The sequence below is a fragment of the Pristiophorus japonicus genome, chromosome 16 (assembly GCF_044704955.1).
Source record: "Pristiophorus japonicus isolate sPriJap1 chromosome 16, sPriJap1.hap1, whole genome shotgun sequence".
In the NCBI taxonomy this organism is placed as follows: domain Eukaryota; kingdom Metazoa; phylum Chordata; class Chondrichthyes; family Pristiophoridae; genus Pristiophorus; species Pristiophorus japonicus.
The window spans coordinates 107,976,078-107,994,243 of record NC_091992.1 but is presented as its reverse complement, the minus strand read 5'-3'; the positions used below and the strand labels follow the sequence as shown (position 1 = coordinate 107,994,243).

Below are 18,166 nucleotides of genomic sequence, written 5' to 3'. Positions count from 1 at the left end.
CCCTCCTGCTTGTTTAGACTGTTCGGGACATTTTGGAAATCTTTTCAAACTGCATTGAAACTTTTTCATAATTGAAAATTCGAATCCATGTAGAGTGTTTTTTACTTATTCCAATTTTTTTTTTTTTTTCCTCTTCTAATTAAACCAATATCTTTTTCACAGCAAACATCAACTAGTATTTAGTAAGTTATGTCTTTTTCCATTTAGTCCGTTACATCTTTTTTTTTTTCTTTCTTCAAATTAGGTTTTGTATTTTACACGGAGGGTTCGTAACTCCATAAAGTTGTTAATTTGTTTACTTTCAAAGTGGCGTCTTTATCTTTTTCTTTTTCTCCATAACTGGAATGGAGACCAGCTTTGAGAGTTTGAGTGCTGCCTTTCGTTATCTCAAAATGCTCCAGTTTCAAAGCCGTTACTAAAGCTTGCTGTTTTTTAACATTTTCCAAAAGTTCCTTTTACACCTTCGCAGATAGCTCGCCACTTGCCCAGGAGTTTGACCTGATCAGATTTAATTTAATCTTTTTTTTTTAAATCCACCTCAGTATTTCCTGTGCCTTCTCTGAATATCTCAAAATCCCAATTCAAACTTTGTAATTTCAATCTTTATTTGAAACTTTTTTTTTTAGAAGCTCTTTTTTCTTAAAGCATTCTTTATCTCATTCCGAGACTAAATTTATGTCTTTCAACCCAATCAATCATTGCATGTTTTCTTTCGGCAAGTAAGTGAGCATGTCAAATAAATATTTTGCTCAACAAACCTATTCTTTATTTGTTTATTCTCCTAGCTCCGTAACTTATCATCCGAATAAATCCACACCTGCGTTTCTAACTTAAATGTCTTAAAACTTCCCACATACAGGACAACATTACAAAGGGTTTAAAAAAAAAGACTTTCACTCTGTTTCTAAAATAAACAGACACTTGCATTCCTCTTCCAACCAGGCTTTCGGAACATGAAAACATAAAACAAAAATTCATTCTGCAGTCAAAAATCACACAGACACTTCTCACTCAACGATCAGACATTTACAACAGTCTCTCTTCTTGTTTTGGCCGGCTCTATTTTTGGATCCATGACCTTTCAGGGAATTCGTAGTTTTATCTAAATAATTCCTCACATAACTAATTCCTGAGGATTCCACCCTGCTTTAATCATTTTTTCAATTAGCTTCTTTTGTTTTTCCGCCAGGTGGCGGGTAAGCGACCCTTCTGGTCCCCACTCGAGTTTACTTGTTTTCATGGCCATTCCTGGGTAGGACTGGTATCGTTAGGAATCTACTCTCAGCGGTCCGCTTTCTTTCTAGCGCGACTTGTAGTAAACTGTCTCTTGGCTACTGTCAGGTCACAAGTTCTGCTGTTACACAAACTTATACAATTCTTAAAAACGCGTTTAAGCAATTCCCGCAGTGCTCTACGTATCCTTAACGACTACCTACCACCGCTCAGCCTGTTGGTCCGACCCTGTTCACAGGTTTGGATTCCGTTAGCCGCTGTACACCGCTTGGTTCTATCCCGGGGTATTTCAAATTACACTACTGGGTCCGGAAGATGTCTCTCGGTATCACGATCCCACGGTCTAAGTGTGTTCCCTACGCCTACTTGGTTCCTGGCCGTCACGTGGGACAAAAGTCCTCTTAATTCAGGCTCAGGCTAGGCGTTTGAGATATTAGACCGTCTCCTCATGTCGATCAACCAGCTTCCACCTTCCGCACCCTTTATACTTAAAAATTGTTTTTTATACTCACCCGGGTTTTTTTCCAAGGGCGTCCAGCGACTCCGGGAAATCCTGCCGACTACGCCATTGTTAGCGTTAGTGTTTTCTCTGAAGAATCACTCAACACTCAGGGTCGGTTCCAATGCTGAAGCAGCTTTATTACGCTCAGCGGGAAGGAAAAACTCAGGACCGTATCCAGGTTTCTCTTCACAGAACAAAGAGTTACATGTACCTTTATATGTTTTACAACAGTTAAAAAACAGCTTACTGCAGTTACACAGCTCATCACGGCTGGACACAAGCCAATCATAACGATTATAGATTACATATAGGTTTTTTAATCCAATAGAATTCTCCTAGTAACCAGGGAACCATTGTCAATTTGGGTTGATCGATGACTTTATATGTTCTCTCCCTAGTTCTTTCATCTGGGAGAAATAATTGGTTTGTAGCCTTGTTTACAGCAAATGGTTTCCCTCTTATCTTTCTTCCTGGGGAATTAATTGGTTTATGGCCTTGTTCACAGGAGATGGCTTCCTTCTTATCTCTGCCTTCCCAGGCATTCCTATAGTGGGCCTCACAGGGTTATTGCTCGGTCAGTGAACGTTCAACAGTTCACAGTTTGACTACCTGATTTCCCATAATGCCTGGGCAGCCATTTTATGTGTGTGTCCATTTAAGCTTATGTGAGTTCTAAATATCCAGCAGGTGCCTAATGCCTAAGTCTATATATATCTTTCGACTCTCTACAACACACTCATGGGTGAATCTGGAAGTAGGGGGCATAGTTTTAGAATAAGGGGATGCCCATTTAGAACTGAGATGAGGAGGAATTTCTTCTCTCAGAGGGTCGTAAATCTGTGGAATTCCCTGCCCCAGAGAGCTGTGGAGGCTGGGTCATTGAATATATTTACGGTGGAGAGGGATAGATTTTTGAGTGATAAGGGAGTGAAGGGTTATGGGGAGCGGGCAGGGAAGTGGAGCTAAGTGTATGATCAGATCAGCCATGATCTTATTGAATGGCGGAGCAGGCTCGAGGGGCCAAATGGCCTACTCCTGCTTCTATTTCTTATGTTCTTATTTACAGATTGCCTTCCATTTTTAATGTGTATAACATTTGTTTATTTTTGTCTTGTTTTATTGCAGCCCAATGCGGTTAAGAATATGCCTGAGTTTCTTAGTTACTTCCGTACCAGGATGCAGCAAGCTGTCCCTCACAGTCTGGTTATCTGGTACGACAGTGTGCTGGATAATGGAGATCTGGACTGGCAGAATGAACTGAATGAGCACAACAAGTAAGTGATTATCAAGCGTGTTATTTTATATAATGGCTGCCCTGTGTGTTATCAGTTGCTATAACTTTGATTCTGGCTATCACTTCAGTTTAAGTGCTGGTTGGGTTATAATCTGTACAGGGCATATCAGCCCCCTATGATGTGTCGTGAGGTGAAGACTGATGTCTCTGCAGTTTGAATAACGCAGCACAATAAGATTTCAGACCATGTGACCGATGTTCCTTGGAATTTTTCTTGGTGCCGTGCTGCCCTTCAAATTAATGCGCATGCGCGGTTTTTGCATTGAAAAGTTGGCTGCACGAGTACCCTGGAGTGCTGCGCAGCTTAAAGAGAACTCAATAGTGGGGAGCCTCCTGTTGGGAGGAGGGGCAAGGGTAGCGGGAAGAATTTAGAGAATAGAATATAACTTCCGTTAAATACTATCTGCACATATTATCTCGATAAGATGCTGACACGATCTGCCTTTGCCTGCCCCATCACCCATTTCTCTTATGTGTGTTGCTTTATAATATGCTTTGGCCTATTTGTTATCTTGCCTGCAACCTATTTATACTTAAGTAGTATGGGGGAAAATTGTCTTTTGGAACAATATCCCGGTTAGAATGACTAAAATTTGGCTTTCGAAGAAGAACCTGTTGGATGTGCTGCTTGGATTGAACTCGTCATGCCATGGTCATTATACTGTGGTTTAAACAGACCAACTGCTTCAACAGAAAACGCCTGCTTAACATTCACTTACAGCTACGTCACTAAAGGAGACTATAACTTCGAGTAAATAGCGCTGTTAGCAAGCATTTGCTAACCATTGACCACATTTGTTTGTTGTGACTTTTTTAAGCTGTTCTGAATTATTTGTAGGGCTACTGCATTTCATCCACCAAACACTAGAGTGGATGATATCAAGCACCTGCTCTGTAACATTTATTATAACATTAGTGCATCTATTTCATAAGACTTAAGAACATAAGAAATAGCAGGAGTAGGTCATTTGGCCCTTCGAGCATGCTCCGCTATTTAACAAGGTCATGGCTGATCTTCTACCTCAACTCCAGCTTCCCGCACCATCCCCATATCCCCCAATTACCTTAGTTCCCAAAAGATTATTGACCTCTGTTTTGAATATGCTCTCTGGGGTAGAGAATTCCAAAGATTCACAACCCTTTGAGTGACGAAATTTCTCCTCATCTCAGTCCTAAATGGCCACCTCCTTACTTTGACACTGTGACCCCGTGTTCCAGATTCCCAAGCCATTTTCCCAGCATTAACCCTGTCAAGCCCTGTGTTTTATATGTTTCAATGAGTTCACCCCTCATTCTTCTAAACTCTAGGGAATATAGGACTCAAGACGTATGTCTGTGGGGTGTGTGACACTTTTGGATGAAATGAGGATAAACGTAGCTCCACACATATTTCATAAATTACTACTGAAACCATTTGGGTGTAAAGTACTTGCTCAAGGATCTTCTCCTTTAATAGCATCTCTTAGCTTTTATCATTTCTGAACGTTTTTGGGCCTCCCAAAAGTAACATTTTGGAAAGGCTATTTTTTAAAAACTAGTGCTTAAAATGCTCCCTGTGACACAGTGTGGTTTAAGAGCAATATTTTGTTCAGCTTCTTCACCTTTGCAAGAACTGATTTCTTGCAGACAGAATTTAGAGCTCTTGAGGGCCAAGTGTGATGATTGAGACGGTGAGAATGGGGGATGTCACAACAACCTTTTAGTGATGGCTGTGCTCTTGTGGGTCTCTGAGAGCTTGTCTAGAATTGCAACAGTCGCTGCTGTGAATCGCCCATCGCTTTCTGTAACCTGCCTGTAACATAAAACAATAATCCATATGAGTAAATCCATATGAATAAAACCGAGTTGAGAAGGAATTTCTTCTCCCAGAGGGTTATGAATCTGTGGAATTCTCTGCCCAGGGAAGCAGTTGAGGCTAGCTCATTGAATGTAGTCAAATTACAGATAGATACATTTTTAACCAATAAGGGAATTAAGGGTTACGGGGAGCGGGCGGGTAAGTGGAGCTGAGTCCACGGCCAGATCAGCCATGATCTTTTTGAATGGCGGAGCAGGCTCGAGGGGCTAGATGACCTACTCCAGTTCCTAATTCTTATGTTCTTATGTTATGTTCTTATTACCAATTGAGAAAGAGGAGGATGTGATCATGATACCAAAGGTAAAATTATTATTAATGTTGAGCAGAATGTTTAAAATGGGCTCGAAGAATGATTCGCTAGAATCCATAGGAAGTAAAAGATTGTGTTGCCGCACTAATCTGATAAAATAGATCATTGTTAACTTGTAGATTGAGGCCAAATGGGTTAATTCCAAATGGGATTACATTTCAACAAATAAATGTTAGTTAATCAATTGTGTGAGTTTCACAAAGAAAGAAAGACTTGGATTTATATAGCACCTTTCACGACCACCGCACGTCTCAAAGCACTTTACAGCCAATGAAGTACTTTTGGAGTGTAATTACTGTTGTAATGTGGGAAACGCAGCAGCCAATTTGCGCACAAACAGCAATGTAATAATGACGAGATAATCTATTTTGCTATGTTGATTGTGGGATAAATATTGGCCGGGGACACCGGGGATAACTCCCCTGCTCTTCTTTGAAATAGTGCCATGGGATCTTTTATGTCCACTTGAGAGCAGATGGGGCCTCGGTTTAACGTCTCATCTGAAAGACGGCACCTCCGACAGTGCAGCGCTCCCTTAGTACTGCACTGGAGTGTCAGCCTAGATTTATGTGCTCAAATCCCTGGAGTGGGATTTGAACCCACAACCCATAACACATAGTAATGACAAAAGCAAAATACTGCGGATGCTGGAATCTGGGAAAAAACCCAGAAATTGCTGGAAATCTCAGCAGGTCAGGCAGCACATGTGGAGAGAAACAGAGTTAACGTTTCGGGTCGATGACCTTTTGTCAGAACTGGCTAAAGTTCGAAATATAACAGATTCTTAAGGAAGTGCAAGGGGCACTGTGAGAGGGAGGGGAGGAAAGAACAAAAGGGAAGGTCCGTGATAGGGTGGAAGGCAGAAGAGATTTGAGAGACAAAAGGGATGCTGGGCCAAATTGAGATGGTAATGGCACAAGTTAGGAAACAAAAGATGAGTCTAGATAGGGTGTGAATGGCAGAATAATTACCAGCTGCCACGGGAAACAGAAAAAAAATAAAAATAAAAGGGGGAAACAGGGGGGAGGTTGGAGGTAGTATTAAAAAAAAGGGAGTAAAGGGAACAAAATATGGTCAAAGGTTATGGTCTGAAATTGTTGAACTCGATGTTGGTAATGACTGTGTGTTTGGCCGGTGCCCTATGTTGCTGATGTGATGTGTGATCTTGTTGCCACTCACTTTACTTTGAACCAGTGAATTTTATCTTGTGTGTTTTAATTATTGTTGCTCCAGCGTCTTCATTTCTTCCTTGCAGAGTTTTCTTTGACTCCTGCGATGGTATTTTTCTAAACTATAACTGGAATGAGGAACATCTTGAACGAATGGCGATGTTGGTGGAGGGGCGCCGTGCTGATATCTATGTTGGAGTCGATGTGTTTGGCCGAGGCGATGTTGTAGGAGGAGAGTTTGAAACCAATCTGGTAAAGCTTATTTTGAGTTGAATTCCAGTGGTTAACATTGGCTCAGATTACTGTACTTAATGCCTCACCGAGAAAATCTATTTTATTAGTGTGCATTCGCCAGTTGAATGCATTTTTGGCAATGGACTCATCCTGTAAATCGGAGGAACCTGTCACAATGGCCTTGTATTGTTTGACGTTTTAAAGTGCTTGCTTCAGCTGGATATTCTGTTGTAGTTCGGCACACAGCACAGACAATCTGTGCAGCAATCTGTTCACCAATCAGCAGTCTAGTGGCACAGTTTTATTGTGGGTAAAGTAATGGGCAGTTTTTGTTGCAGAATTCATAGCTTTGATCTTCTGGACTGTGATGGTTTTATTGCAGGAACTTTGTTTGACTATCTAACCTAGGACATTTTATTAAGAGGGAAGAACTAAATGTGGTGTTGGCGGAGTAAGAGCTCTCTTCTACTGCTGGCACAGTGCTGTCATTTTAATATCCGCAGAGGACGTACAGTTGTGATTGGTTCCACACCGAATCCAATCGTTCTCCTGTAGTCATATGGTTGTGGGCTGTCTGTCAAAACAATAAAGTGACAGTGGACGATTTTGTTTCCGAGTTTCATGTTGGTCCTTTTGCTGCCCTCTGCTGTTGATCCATTGTATTCACGCCCTCCGCAATCCACGTTTGATCGAACTCAACTTCACAGCAGGATCCTTTGAAGCTGCTCTTAATGATAATAACAAACCACTGCTGAACGTTGCTTAAATTCTCCAAGTTGAAAGTTTGAGGCAAGAATTTGGAAATGGCCATGAAATATGTTTTTGCAGCTGTTATATAACAGCTAAAATCTGTAGAAATATAGGGCTCTGTGATTTCATAGAATAAACCAATATTGAACGGACATTTGTGGGGAATGGGTTCTGCTAGTTCAAATAGTCTGGAATAGTTTTTTGCGGGGTAAACCATGGAGCGTGATGCACCTTATAAGTTAAATTGAAAGAGGAAAGAATGAATTGGTGACACAGTTTGTGTGTGCACAAGCAACTCTTTGTCAGGTATAAATGCCACAGATGTTGCTTGATGGGCGACTATCAGATTTCCTGCTACTTGCTGCATTGACTGTAACTTTCCTTTGGCATTTTGTATAAAAAACACACTGATTATAAAGATCAGGGAATCTGCAGGGGAGGCTCAGAGAGTGACACTGTTTTAGATCATTCCTTATATCCCGTGATGCTAATTAAGCAAAGCGACAGACCAGGAGGCAATGAAACATTCAGTATGAATATGAGAAGCTGCAGTTTGCTGGTGTGTATGCTGAGTTTCATTTTTGATTCCGTCTTTGTGAAGTAGGACGTTTATCTACATGAAAGACACTATATAAATGCCAGTAATTGCTGTTGTTGATATTGGAACAATGCTAAAATTAGTAATTCAAATGATTTCTGTGGACTTGAAAGTAAAAGCTTCATAAATATTCAGCTCTTCAAATGCAATATTAAACGCAGGTCCTGTCTGCCTGTTCCTGTGGTTCAGGTGGATGTTAAAGATTATATGGCACCATTTGAAGAAAAGCAGGGAGTTCTCCAGTATTTGGCCAATCTTCTCCCCTTGACCAACACTATCAGAAATAAATCTGGTTAGCTGGCCATCTCACTGCTGTATGTGGGACATTGCAGTGTGAAGATGGCTGCCATATTCACCTCCACTTCAAAGCAATTCCTTGCCTGTGAGGCACTTCACAATGAGAGGTGATTTGGTACTTTACTAATGAAAATTCGTTCTCTAAGTACTGCTTATTTTGGCAACTTTTGCAAACCCCTGATTAAGACTGTTTTAGTTTTGCGGATACCCAGAGCTAAGGACAATTTCTGAATGAGCGTGCAAAGATATTATCATCTCTTCATTGAAAGCATCTAATCACGCAGATTTTTTCATTTCCAATATTGCATCTTCAAAGTAACTTGTGTTGTATTCCAGTCTTTCGAGTTGATCCGGAAGTACAACTTCTCAGGAGCTATATTTGCTCCTGGCTGGGTCTACGAGACTTTGGAAAAGGAAAAATTCCATCAAAACCAACACATGTAAGTCACTGAGCCTTCTAACTACAGAATATCCCGCCATCTCCACATGTGTCATTTATCCTGTATCGCGGGTGATCAGTGACCTCACAAAGTCTGCACCAATGACGCTGGCTCCTGGCATGAAGGCCTTGCCCAACTAGCTGCAACCTGAGCATAATGTTGCCAGGATTTCCTAGATCCAGTAGCTGAGGAGACTTGGGTAACACACACCTATAGGTATAGATTGCAACCTGTGATGAAAGTCTCGGGAACAGGTCACTCTCATTGCCCAACTGAAGAGCAGGCATTGTGGAAATAGGCAGTGGCCAGTTATTTGGGGTTGGAAGGAAATTTAAAAGGGCTGCTCTGGAATTCCTTCCCTAAACCTCTCTGGTTAACCCCCTCTCTCTCCTCCTTTAAGACACATCTTAAAACCTACCTTATTCACCTGTCATATCTCTTTGTGGATCGGTGTCACATTTTGTTTGAAAACGCTCCTATAAAGAGCCTTGGGAGGTTTTACTGTGTTAAAGGTGCTATATAAATGCAAGTTGTTGTTAAGGGTCAACATTCTTGATGATGATTGTTGAATAATTTATTGCCTCTCTAGGTTCTGGAACTTGCTGATCGAGTATTTGCCCAGTCACAGCATCAGCACTCTGCCCTTCACCACCTCTTTCTGCCAAGGCTTTGGGAAGAATCTTTATAGGAATGGAAAGGTAGGATGTGAATAAATTGCTTAACAGTACACCTTTAACTGCACCCTCCCACCTCCTCAATCCCCATACATGTGGGGGAGGACATGAGGAGGAACGTAGTTTTGAGTTTAATCATTTGTAAAACCCCGTTGAACACGTTCAATTTTGTAACTTTGTCAAAATCGCTGCAGCGGTCGGACTGAACCCACTCCTGATTCGCCGCCTTCTGTTATTTTTTTTAATGTTCTTAGCATGTGGGTGATGCTGGCAAAGCAACATTTCTATTGCCCTTAATTCTCCTGTGAAGGTGATGGTGGTTCATCTCCTTGAACTACCGCAGTCCCTGTGCTGACGCCACTCCCACGACAGTGTTAGGTAAGGATTTCCAAGCTGTTAATGCAGCAGCATTGAAGGGATGGCAGTATACATTTGAGTCAGAATGACGTGTGACCAGGAGAGGATGGTGTTCCCATGATCTTGCTGTTCTTGCCCTTCTCGGTGGTAAAGGTCAAAGGGCTAGGAGGTGCAATTGATGTAACCTTGGTGAGTTGCTGCATCTTGCCACGGCGTGCTGATAGTGCAGGGGGTGGACATTGAGTCCAGTGGCAGAGGCGCCCATCAAGTGGGTTGTTCTGTTCTTGATGGTGACGAGCTTCTTTAGTGTTGTTGGACTATGCCCATCTAGATGAGTCACGCATACTCTAACCACATTCCTGACTTGGGCCTTGTAGAGATGGTGGAGAGGCTTGAGGGGGTTCAGAAAGTGAGCCACCTTTCACAGAGTACACCGTCTCTGCCCTGCTCTTGTAGTCACTGTGCTGATATCATCTGGTCAATGGTGACCACCCTACCCCAGTGTGTTGGTGGTGGGAGATTTGTTGATAACTGTGCTGTCGAAGGTTGATGATGCGGAGATGGTCATTACCTTACACTTAAGTGGCTGAATGTTACCATCATCATCCTCATAGGAAGTCCCTCAAAATCGAGGAAGACTTGCTTCCACTCCAAAAATGAGTTCTCAGGTGACTGTAGAGTCCAAAACGGCAATTACAGTCTCTGTCACAGGTGGGACAGACAGTGGTCGAAGGAAAGGGTGGGTGGGGAGTCTGGTTTGCCACATGCCCCTTCTGGTGCCTGTGCTTGTCCTCTGCATGCTCTCGGCGACGAGACTCGAGGTGCTCAGCGCCCTCCTGGATGCTCTTCCTCTACTTAGGGCGGTCTTGGGCCAGGGATTCCGAGGTGCCGGTGGGGATGTTGCCCTTTGAGGGTGTCCTTGAAGCGTTTCCTCTGCCCACCTGGGACTCACTTGCCGTGTAGGAGTTCCGAGTAGAGCGCTTGCTTTGGGAGTCTTGTGTTGGGCATGCGAACGATGTGGCCCGCCCAACAGAGCTGGTCGAATGTGGTCAGTGCTTCGATGCTGGGGATGTTGGCCTGATCGAGAACACTGACGTTGGTGTGTCTATCCTCCCAATGGATTTGCAGGATCTTTTGGAGGCAGCGTTGGTGGTACTTCTCCAGTGCTTTGAGAGTGTTCAAAGACCAGGACCTTAAATCTGGCACCAAGCTGATGGTCTACAAGGCTGTAGTGATACCCGCCCTCCTGTATGGCTCAGAGACATGGACCATATACAGTGAATGCTACCCGCTACTTATCAGCCCAGGCCTAGATTTGTTCAGGTCCTGCTGTAGGCTGGAATATTAGAGGAATCGTGAATGGAGCTGAACACGGTAGAATCACCAGTGACCAGCTTCGCTCCTGACCCCATGATGGATGAAAGGTCATTTATAAAAGAGCTGAAGATGAATGGCTCAGGAGGTTTCCCTGAGGAAACATCCTCGGGGTACAGTGATTGGCCTCTGACAATCATGACCATCCTCCTACATCTCGGCCATGACCCCAGCCACTGGAAGGTTTTCCTCGATGCTTACTGACCTATACTCGACTGAACTGCTGGCCTTGATGTTGAGGGAAGTTCCTCCGGCCGCTCCTCAATCATTCATATAGAGTTCTTGATGCTTCTGCTGTTTGAGGACTGATGCTGCATTTCAGCACCAAAATAAAATTTGCTATTTATTCAGAGTACCGCATTAAATAAATGTTCTGTGACTCCATGTAATATTACATGAAAATATATTGGACATCCATCTTTTATTTATCTGTGAACCTTTTTTTTAATGACTGTCTTTAATGCCGATTTGTAAACAATCTTCTGCAAACTCCATTTCACACAGAGTGGGGCTTTAACGACATAAATGCTCTACGAACAATAATACCTGTTCAGTGCTGAGGAAAAAAAGCCACGCTCAGTTTCTGACAGTATTCCTCAGCAATGTACCTACCTGAATATTTCTATTGCCTGCTATATAAAGCAACTACTATCTCTTCCCCTTCCCTCTCCATTTATTACTCCGATTAGAACTGATCCCAAACAGTTACTGCTAAGTTAGAAATCTATGTTCAATAACAGAAGTGACGCAATCAACACAGTGAGGGTGAAATTGCCCTGTGCTCTGTTTGGGGCACTTAATTCGAATTAGGTGATTTTTTTTCCGCCCGGTGGTAGGTGGATGTAAGCGACCCGAATTGGGCACTTTAACATGAAAAAATCATCTTGGCGCTCTCGGGGCGGGAGGGGGCTGTGAGTCAGTGCTGCGCTGATACCACCAGTGCTGCACGGACGTGCTGCGTCGCGCTGATACGTGGCAACATCCCACCCCTTCTCTTAAAGGGGAGGACCGCTGCCAACTCTGCAGCCAATTCCGGGGCTCCCACTGGGCATCTACCACTGTCGCGCCAACTGCAAAGTCGGCCGGCAGAATAAAATATGGCGGCCGCGGCGCTAGGCCCTTCCCCTTTTAAGGGCGGACGGGGCGCCCCAACCACCACAGCTGTGCGACCCGCAAAGCTGTCCGTGGCATCGCCCTGCGCCAGCCTCGCTCCCGCGGGGCATAAAGGGACGGCACGGGCCGATAAGGAGACGCCGCGTTGGCGTTGATGTCATCGATGTGTGCGCCGCCGCCTGGGGCGAAAAGTAAGGGGCGCGGCACAAACCCGTTTTCGCCACCGCCACCCTGGGGGCAATTCTAGCCGGGTATTGCTTCTGCCACCTGCCCCCCCGGGCGAAAACTCCTTATCGCCCTGTTAGCGCCACTTAGAGATGCTATTGGGTCTTTCGGAAAGGGATAGTTTCGGCCCCAATGTTTGAGCTCCTTTTTCAGTTTTCATGTGCGTTCAAACAGATCTCATTCTACTGGGATGTGTTTTGTACTTTATAGGCATTCTAGGCATACAAGTTGTTGCTGTTAATAGTGTTTCTGGAGAAACTATGCGCTGCCTATGGTGAGGTTGAATATTTGTCAAACAAGGGAAACTGCTAGCACCAAAGTGGAATTGGCCACTCTGACTCACCGTGAGCAGACTGCAAAGAGAATCTGAGTTGTGTGTGACAGAAGCTAAGGCCTCTGTTAAAATGTCGAATTAAAAGCCTTCAGTTTTAGATATTTTCTTCATTCAGAAATGTTATTGCCAACAGTTGCTGTGATTGTCACTTTTTTAAAGAAGTCTTTTGTTGATTATGCAATGCACCAAATCACAGAGCATATTAATACTAACCTCTACAACCTGCAGACAGAGCCACAGCCAAGAACATTAAGACTTACTAATGTAATGATCCAGAATTCCCATATATATTGCCGCAGATAACGGGGAGCGAGTTCAAAGCCGTAATCTAATCTTTGAGTTCGGATAACGTAATAAAGGGTCAGTCCAAAGAATCTGAACCTTTTGATTAGATTACAGACTTGTAGTCAGTCAGTCCTTGCTATCTATTCTTTATAGAAATGTTCACTATTAGACAGTGCAGTGGTGTAAGTGATGTGATACAGTATCTGTGAGCAGTTTAATAGCTGTAAAAGACAAAGTGCAGACTTGAGATCCAAGCATAACCACTTCCCCATGACTGTGATGCTTGGCACACTGAGTCTGCTCAGTTCATGGCCTGATTTCACCTCAAGACAGCGGCGGGGGAGAAGAATAACCTTTTAAGTGTCAGCAGTTGCTCAGTGGGTCGCACTCTCGCCTCTTAAGTTAGAAGGTTGTGGGTTTAAGTCCTGCCCCAGAGACCTGAGCACAGAAATCTAGGTTGACACTCCCAGTGCAGTATTGCAGGAGTCAGATGAGACATTAAACCGAAGCTCCATCTGCCCTCTCAAGTGGACGTTAAAAGATCTCGTAGCAATATTTCGAAGAAGAGCAGGGGCGTTCTCCCCGGTATCCTGGCCAATATTTGCCCTCAATCCACATTACTAAAACAGATTATCTGGTCATGTAATCAGTTGCTGGTGCGTTGCTGTGCACAAGATAGTGGCTGCTGCGTTTCTTGCATTACAACATTGGCTACACCTCAAAAATACCTAATTGGCCGTAAAGCGCTTTTGGACATCTTGAGGTTGTGAAAGGCACTATATAAATGCTAGTTAGTTTTTTTTTGATCATTGCCACATTCATGATTATTATGCTCAGCTATTGGTATTTTTGATTAATCATTTGGAGAACGTATACATCAGCTGGGATTAAAAGTACAGCGAATTAGAAATTTATTATTGATGTTTTGAGTACAATCAATATAAATTAGAATCTAAATAAAATACTGATCTTCATCTAACATTTCCTGCCAACAATCGGGAACGTTGTTGAATCCAGTTCCAGTTAATTACCAGCACTGTGGTATTGCTTCCTGCAGGTGGAGATGACCGGGAGTTGGCTTAATCTGAGCGCACAGGAAATTCAGCCTTTGTTTGTAGACCAGCAGCCAGATCCAGCCAATGGTTTTGTGAAGACCCATGGGTGTTCAGAAGATGCCTGGAATGGAGGATGCTGTTTAGCAATTACAGGTCGAATCCCTGGTACCAAGTCAAATGTGTCTGTGAGGTTAGTGTGTGTATAAATATATTTTTTTGTTCTTTACGTTCCTACCTAAGCCCAAGTTTATTTCTGAGAAACACCTCTTCCTTTGATGTGGGTTTATCCCCGTGTTCCCCCCCCCCCCCCACCCCAATGTTTTAAGGATTTTTTAAATGCTGCTGCGACACCATTCAGATAGAGTTGCAGTGCTGCGTGTCACTCTGTCAGTCATGGCGCAACACCTCAGAAATTAACATTTTTACCAAACCATTCAGTGAAATTGTTTCCTCTTGGTTCCATTAAGGTGTCCTTAACCATTCCTTCTGCAAACACTAACTTCCTCAGTAACTCAAAGCAAGTTATCGAATTTTCACCAAGCCCATTAATGACTGCAACAGATTGGAGCTCTGTTTATCATCATCATCTGAATCTCCACCTTATACATGCATTTTCTTTGGTAAAAGGAAGGAATTTGTAGCTTTGCCAATATTGTGGCCATCTTAAAATGGTTATTGCTTGTTGGGAGCAGCCTGTCTCGATGAATACATGTTATCTGGACCAGGACTGCACTGTCTGTGGCTTATAGCTGTGTAAGGAGTGTGTCTATGAGTTCCTTTTTTTTTAATGTCTGATTATATTTGAGGGTTCGCTTTGAGAAATTGAAATTCTCTTGTCCAATTGTTCAACCACTGGGAGAAGACCCCCAGCCTACTCAGATGATTGAAAAATCAATACGGATGGTCTTCCTGTGACCTTCTCATATTTATAATCTGTTTCATTTACTCTTTTACCAGGCTTTTTGAAGAGACTGGCGCTGTGATATTGGTCCTATTAAGGGATCTTATTGATCAGACTCTCAGCTCTGCTTTATCTTGGAAGTAGGGGAATAGCTGGAGTCAGGCTTTTGAGGGGACAAGGGACCACCTGGGTGGGTTTGGTTTTGATTTGAGAATTTTGCAGCCAGCAGCTGCCTGACACCAGGTATGATCACCAATCCACTTCTCTCTGTACCACTACACTCAGAGCTCCATGGAAGTACAGTCTCACATAAGACCTCTCCTCACAGATGCCTGGTCCAAACTCATTTGGTTATTATTAAAAAATGGAAGAGTTTTTAGATGTTTGTCGTTTTGACGCTAAATGAGCATGTCTGCTGTTTTCCTTAATATTACTAATCTTATTTTTTAGTAATCTTGATTTCTAGTTTCTTAACCAAAGTCATATGGTTTGTGACTGTGTTATTTGTCCTTTAGTTGGGAGTGTACATTGTGATCCTGTACCACTGCTAGTGCATACCTTAGCACTAAAAAGAGTTCATTATTCACCCTGCTATCTCACACTTGTTTGTGCATAAGGCCATATTTTGGTTCAGAGGGAGCGAGGGCTTGCCTGTGGAAGAGGACCATTATGTCGGGTATGAGAAAGCTTAAATTATAACGAGGAGTTGCTCTGAATTATTTTTGATGAGCTGGTAACCACTTATCTGCCCAACACTGACCTGCCTCATTATATATATCCTGAAACAACAGGTTTCATGCTGACTATTTTGATTGCAGCTGCTTTGTGAATAAAACTGGTTGGTGACAGAGGGTAGGCTATGCTGTTCGATTGCTTCATTATATATTGAGCAGTTCTGACTAGGTGTTACATTTTCTGGATTTGTGAAATTCCAAAACTAATTGCCCGCCTGTGATTTGTCATCAAGTCGTGTAGCACAGAAACTTGTTGATACTGGATCAGTGTCATGGTAAATATTTCTCTAAGTGTAGTGTTTTGTGTTTTTATTCAGACTGGATGTATAATCTTCCTCTATTCAGTCGCCAAGCTCCATTATAGGAAATTATTTGTTTCTCAGACTTCACATCTATAAGCAAATAACATAAAAGTTCTTTCTTGGAATTATTTTTAATCACTGTTAACTATGCGGAGGATACACATGGGCCACTATCCCTTATTCCGAGTAAGGAGAGCTAATCTGTTAGTGACTATCACAAGCAGATTTTGAATATGATTTAAAATTGTCTTTATATATTAACTTCTCCCCCACACCCATTTTATTAAATACAGAACACCTTTACTGAAATATTTCAATCTGACATCAAAACAGAAAAATTCCAGTCATATCTTCTGAAGTAATGTTATTGGCTCTGCGGTACTATTTGTAAGCATGCCAGCTCACTGGAATTTCAGTTACACGATCCGGCTCAGTGGTCTAGAGAAGATGGTTAAACATCTTCAGCTGTTTCTATGTTTCTATGTTAAGACATCTGAGGTTACAGCGTCTTGAAGAAAGTGCTATCCAGTCACAGTGGGATTAGAATCCCGTTGTATCCCCTTCCACCAGTGAAAAGAACTGTTTGATATCTCAACATACGAATCTATGTTGAAGATTCAATTGTAGCTGAAGATGAGTCTTTCTCCTCTGTTCAATGGGACAGAAAGGAACCTCAGCATTCTGTGATTCTGCCCATATTAGGATTGAGTCAATTGTCAGGAATTCGCTGCCTCAGAGAGCTGTGGAAGCTGGGACATTAAATACATTTAAAACAGAAATAGACAGTTTCTTAAACGATAAGGTGATAAGGGGTTATGGGCAGCGGGCAGGGAAGTGGACCTGAGTCCGTGATCAGATCAGCCATGATCTTATTGAATGGTGGAGCAGGCTGGAGGGGCCGTATGGCCTACTCCTGCTCCTATTTCTTATGTTCTTATTATATTTTTATGGGGGGGTTTCTTTTGGGGTAAAAAATATATTGAAATAAAAAAAATCCATAATCAGATACAAAAAAGATTTTAAGGGGGTAATATTTAACCAGCTCAAAACGGGTGCGAAGTCGCCCGTACGTCTGCCTTGCTCACCCAAAGATGCTGTTGGGAAGCTCGAACCACTTTCTGGTTCAGGCATCATTTGAATTTAGCCAGTGGGCTCCTGGTTCTAACCGGGCACACTGCTGCACCTCGCTGATTTGGGAAGGCAGAAAATTGTCCACCTTCTGCACGGAGCAGCCCACAGGTCCGACCTGTTGGGGGAAAGAGAGAACAGACTGACAGCAACAGGCCCCACAAAAATACCCCCCCCCCCCACTCCCCGCCCAAGTGTCCCAGGCCATTTTTGGACCTTTAAGCACCACTGGTCAGGCCGTGAAACAAGGCCGAGCATGCTCGGTGCACACACTGCTCATTTCTACCTGGAAATGGCAATCGGGGACCTACAGTCGGCGTCAAACCCCAATTTGCCTATTTAAATAGTCTCCTGCCTGCTTTGGGTAGAGGTGCTAGGTGCCAATTTAAAGGAGATTGGGTTAGGCCTTGGGCATCAAAGGGGTGTCCAAGGTGCCCATCACAGTCCTCTTCTGGTCACCCGTTTTTCAGGTGGGAAATGGGCATGCAGCAGTTGAAAATCATGAGCCGATCTTCTTATCTGTTGTATTTTGACATTTTTGACCATTTGGCTTAGAAGGGATTTTTGATTTAACATGTCATAGACGCATAGAAATTTACAGCATGGAAAGAGGCCATTTCGGCCCATCGTGTCCGCGTCGGTAACAATGTCTTTGAGATGAAGTCAGATTTAGTACTGCAAGGATTAATTCATAACTCGAGACAATAAGCTCTCCCAAAAGGAAAGTGACAGCACTCAAACTGTTATCCATATCAGTTTGAGACAATGGGGGAGTTGTTAACACATTCCAACACACCCAGAAACATTAACAAGATATGTTGTAACGGGCCCATTTATTTGAGCCGAGAAGGGGTTCATTTCCAAGGAATTTCTCACCCAGGAGGGTGGTAGTCAGTTTGAGTGGCAGCTCAATTGGCCAATCCCTCCACACTGAGCAGGTCAGAGGTCAAGCCGTTGCTTGTCCAGTGAAGAAAACATACAGGGACGGTTGTTGGATCT

At 43.1% G+C, this 18,166-nt stretch overlaps 1 protein-coding gene across 2 annotated transcripts in view; it reads left to right on the top strand.

The window, feature by feature from the left end:
* Positions 1 to 18,166, top strand: part of engase (endo-beta-N-acetylglucosaminidase) — a 70,464-nt gene that overhangs the window by 30,330 nt on the left and 21,968 nt on the right. For both annotated transcript variants that reach the window (XM_070857654.1, XM_070857653.1), the window contains exons 6-10: positions 2,861 to 3,009; positions 6,453 to 6,618; positions 8,582 to 8,685; positions 9,275 to 9,383; positions 14,105 to 14,292. In XM_070857654.1, coding sequence (XP_070713755.1) covers positions 2,861 to 3,009; positions 6,453 to 6,618; positions 8,582 to 8,685; positions 9,275 to 9,383; positions 14,105 to 14,292 — 716 coding nt within the window. The remainder of the gene's footprint in view (positions 1 to 2,860; positions 3,010 to 6,452; positions 6,619 to 8,581; positions 8,686 to 9,274; positions 9,384 to 14,104; positions 14,293 to 18,166) is intronic.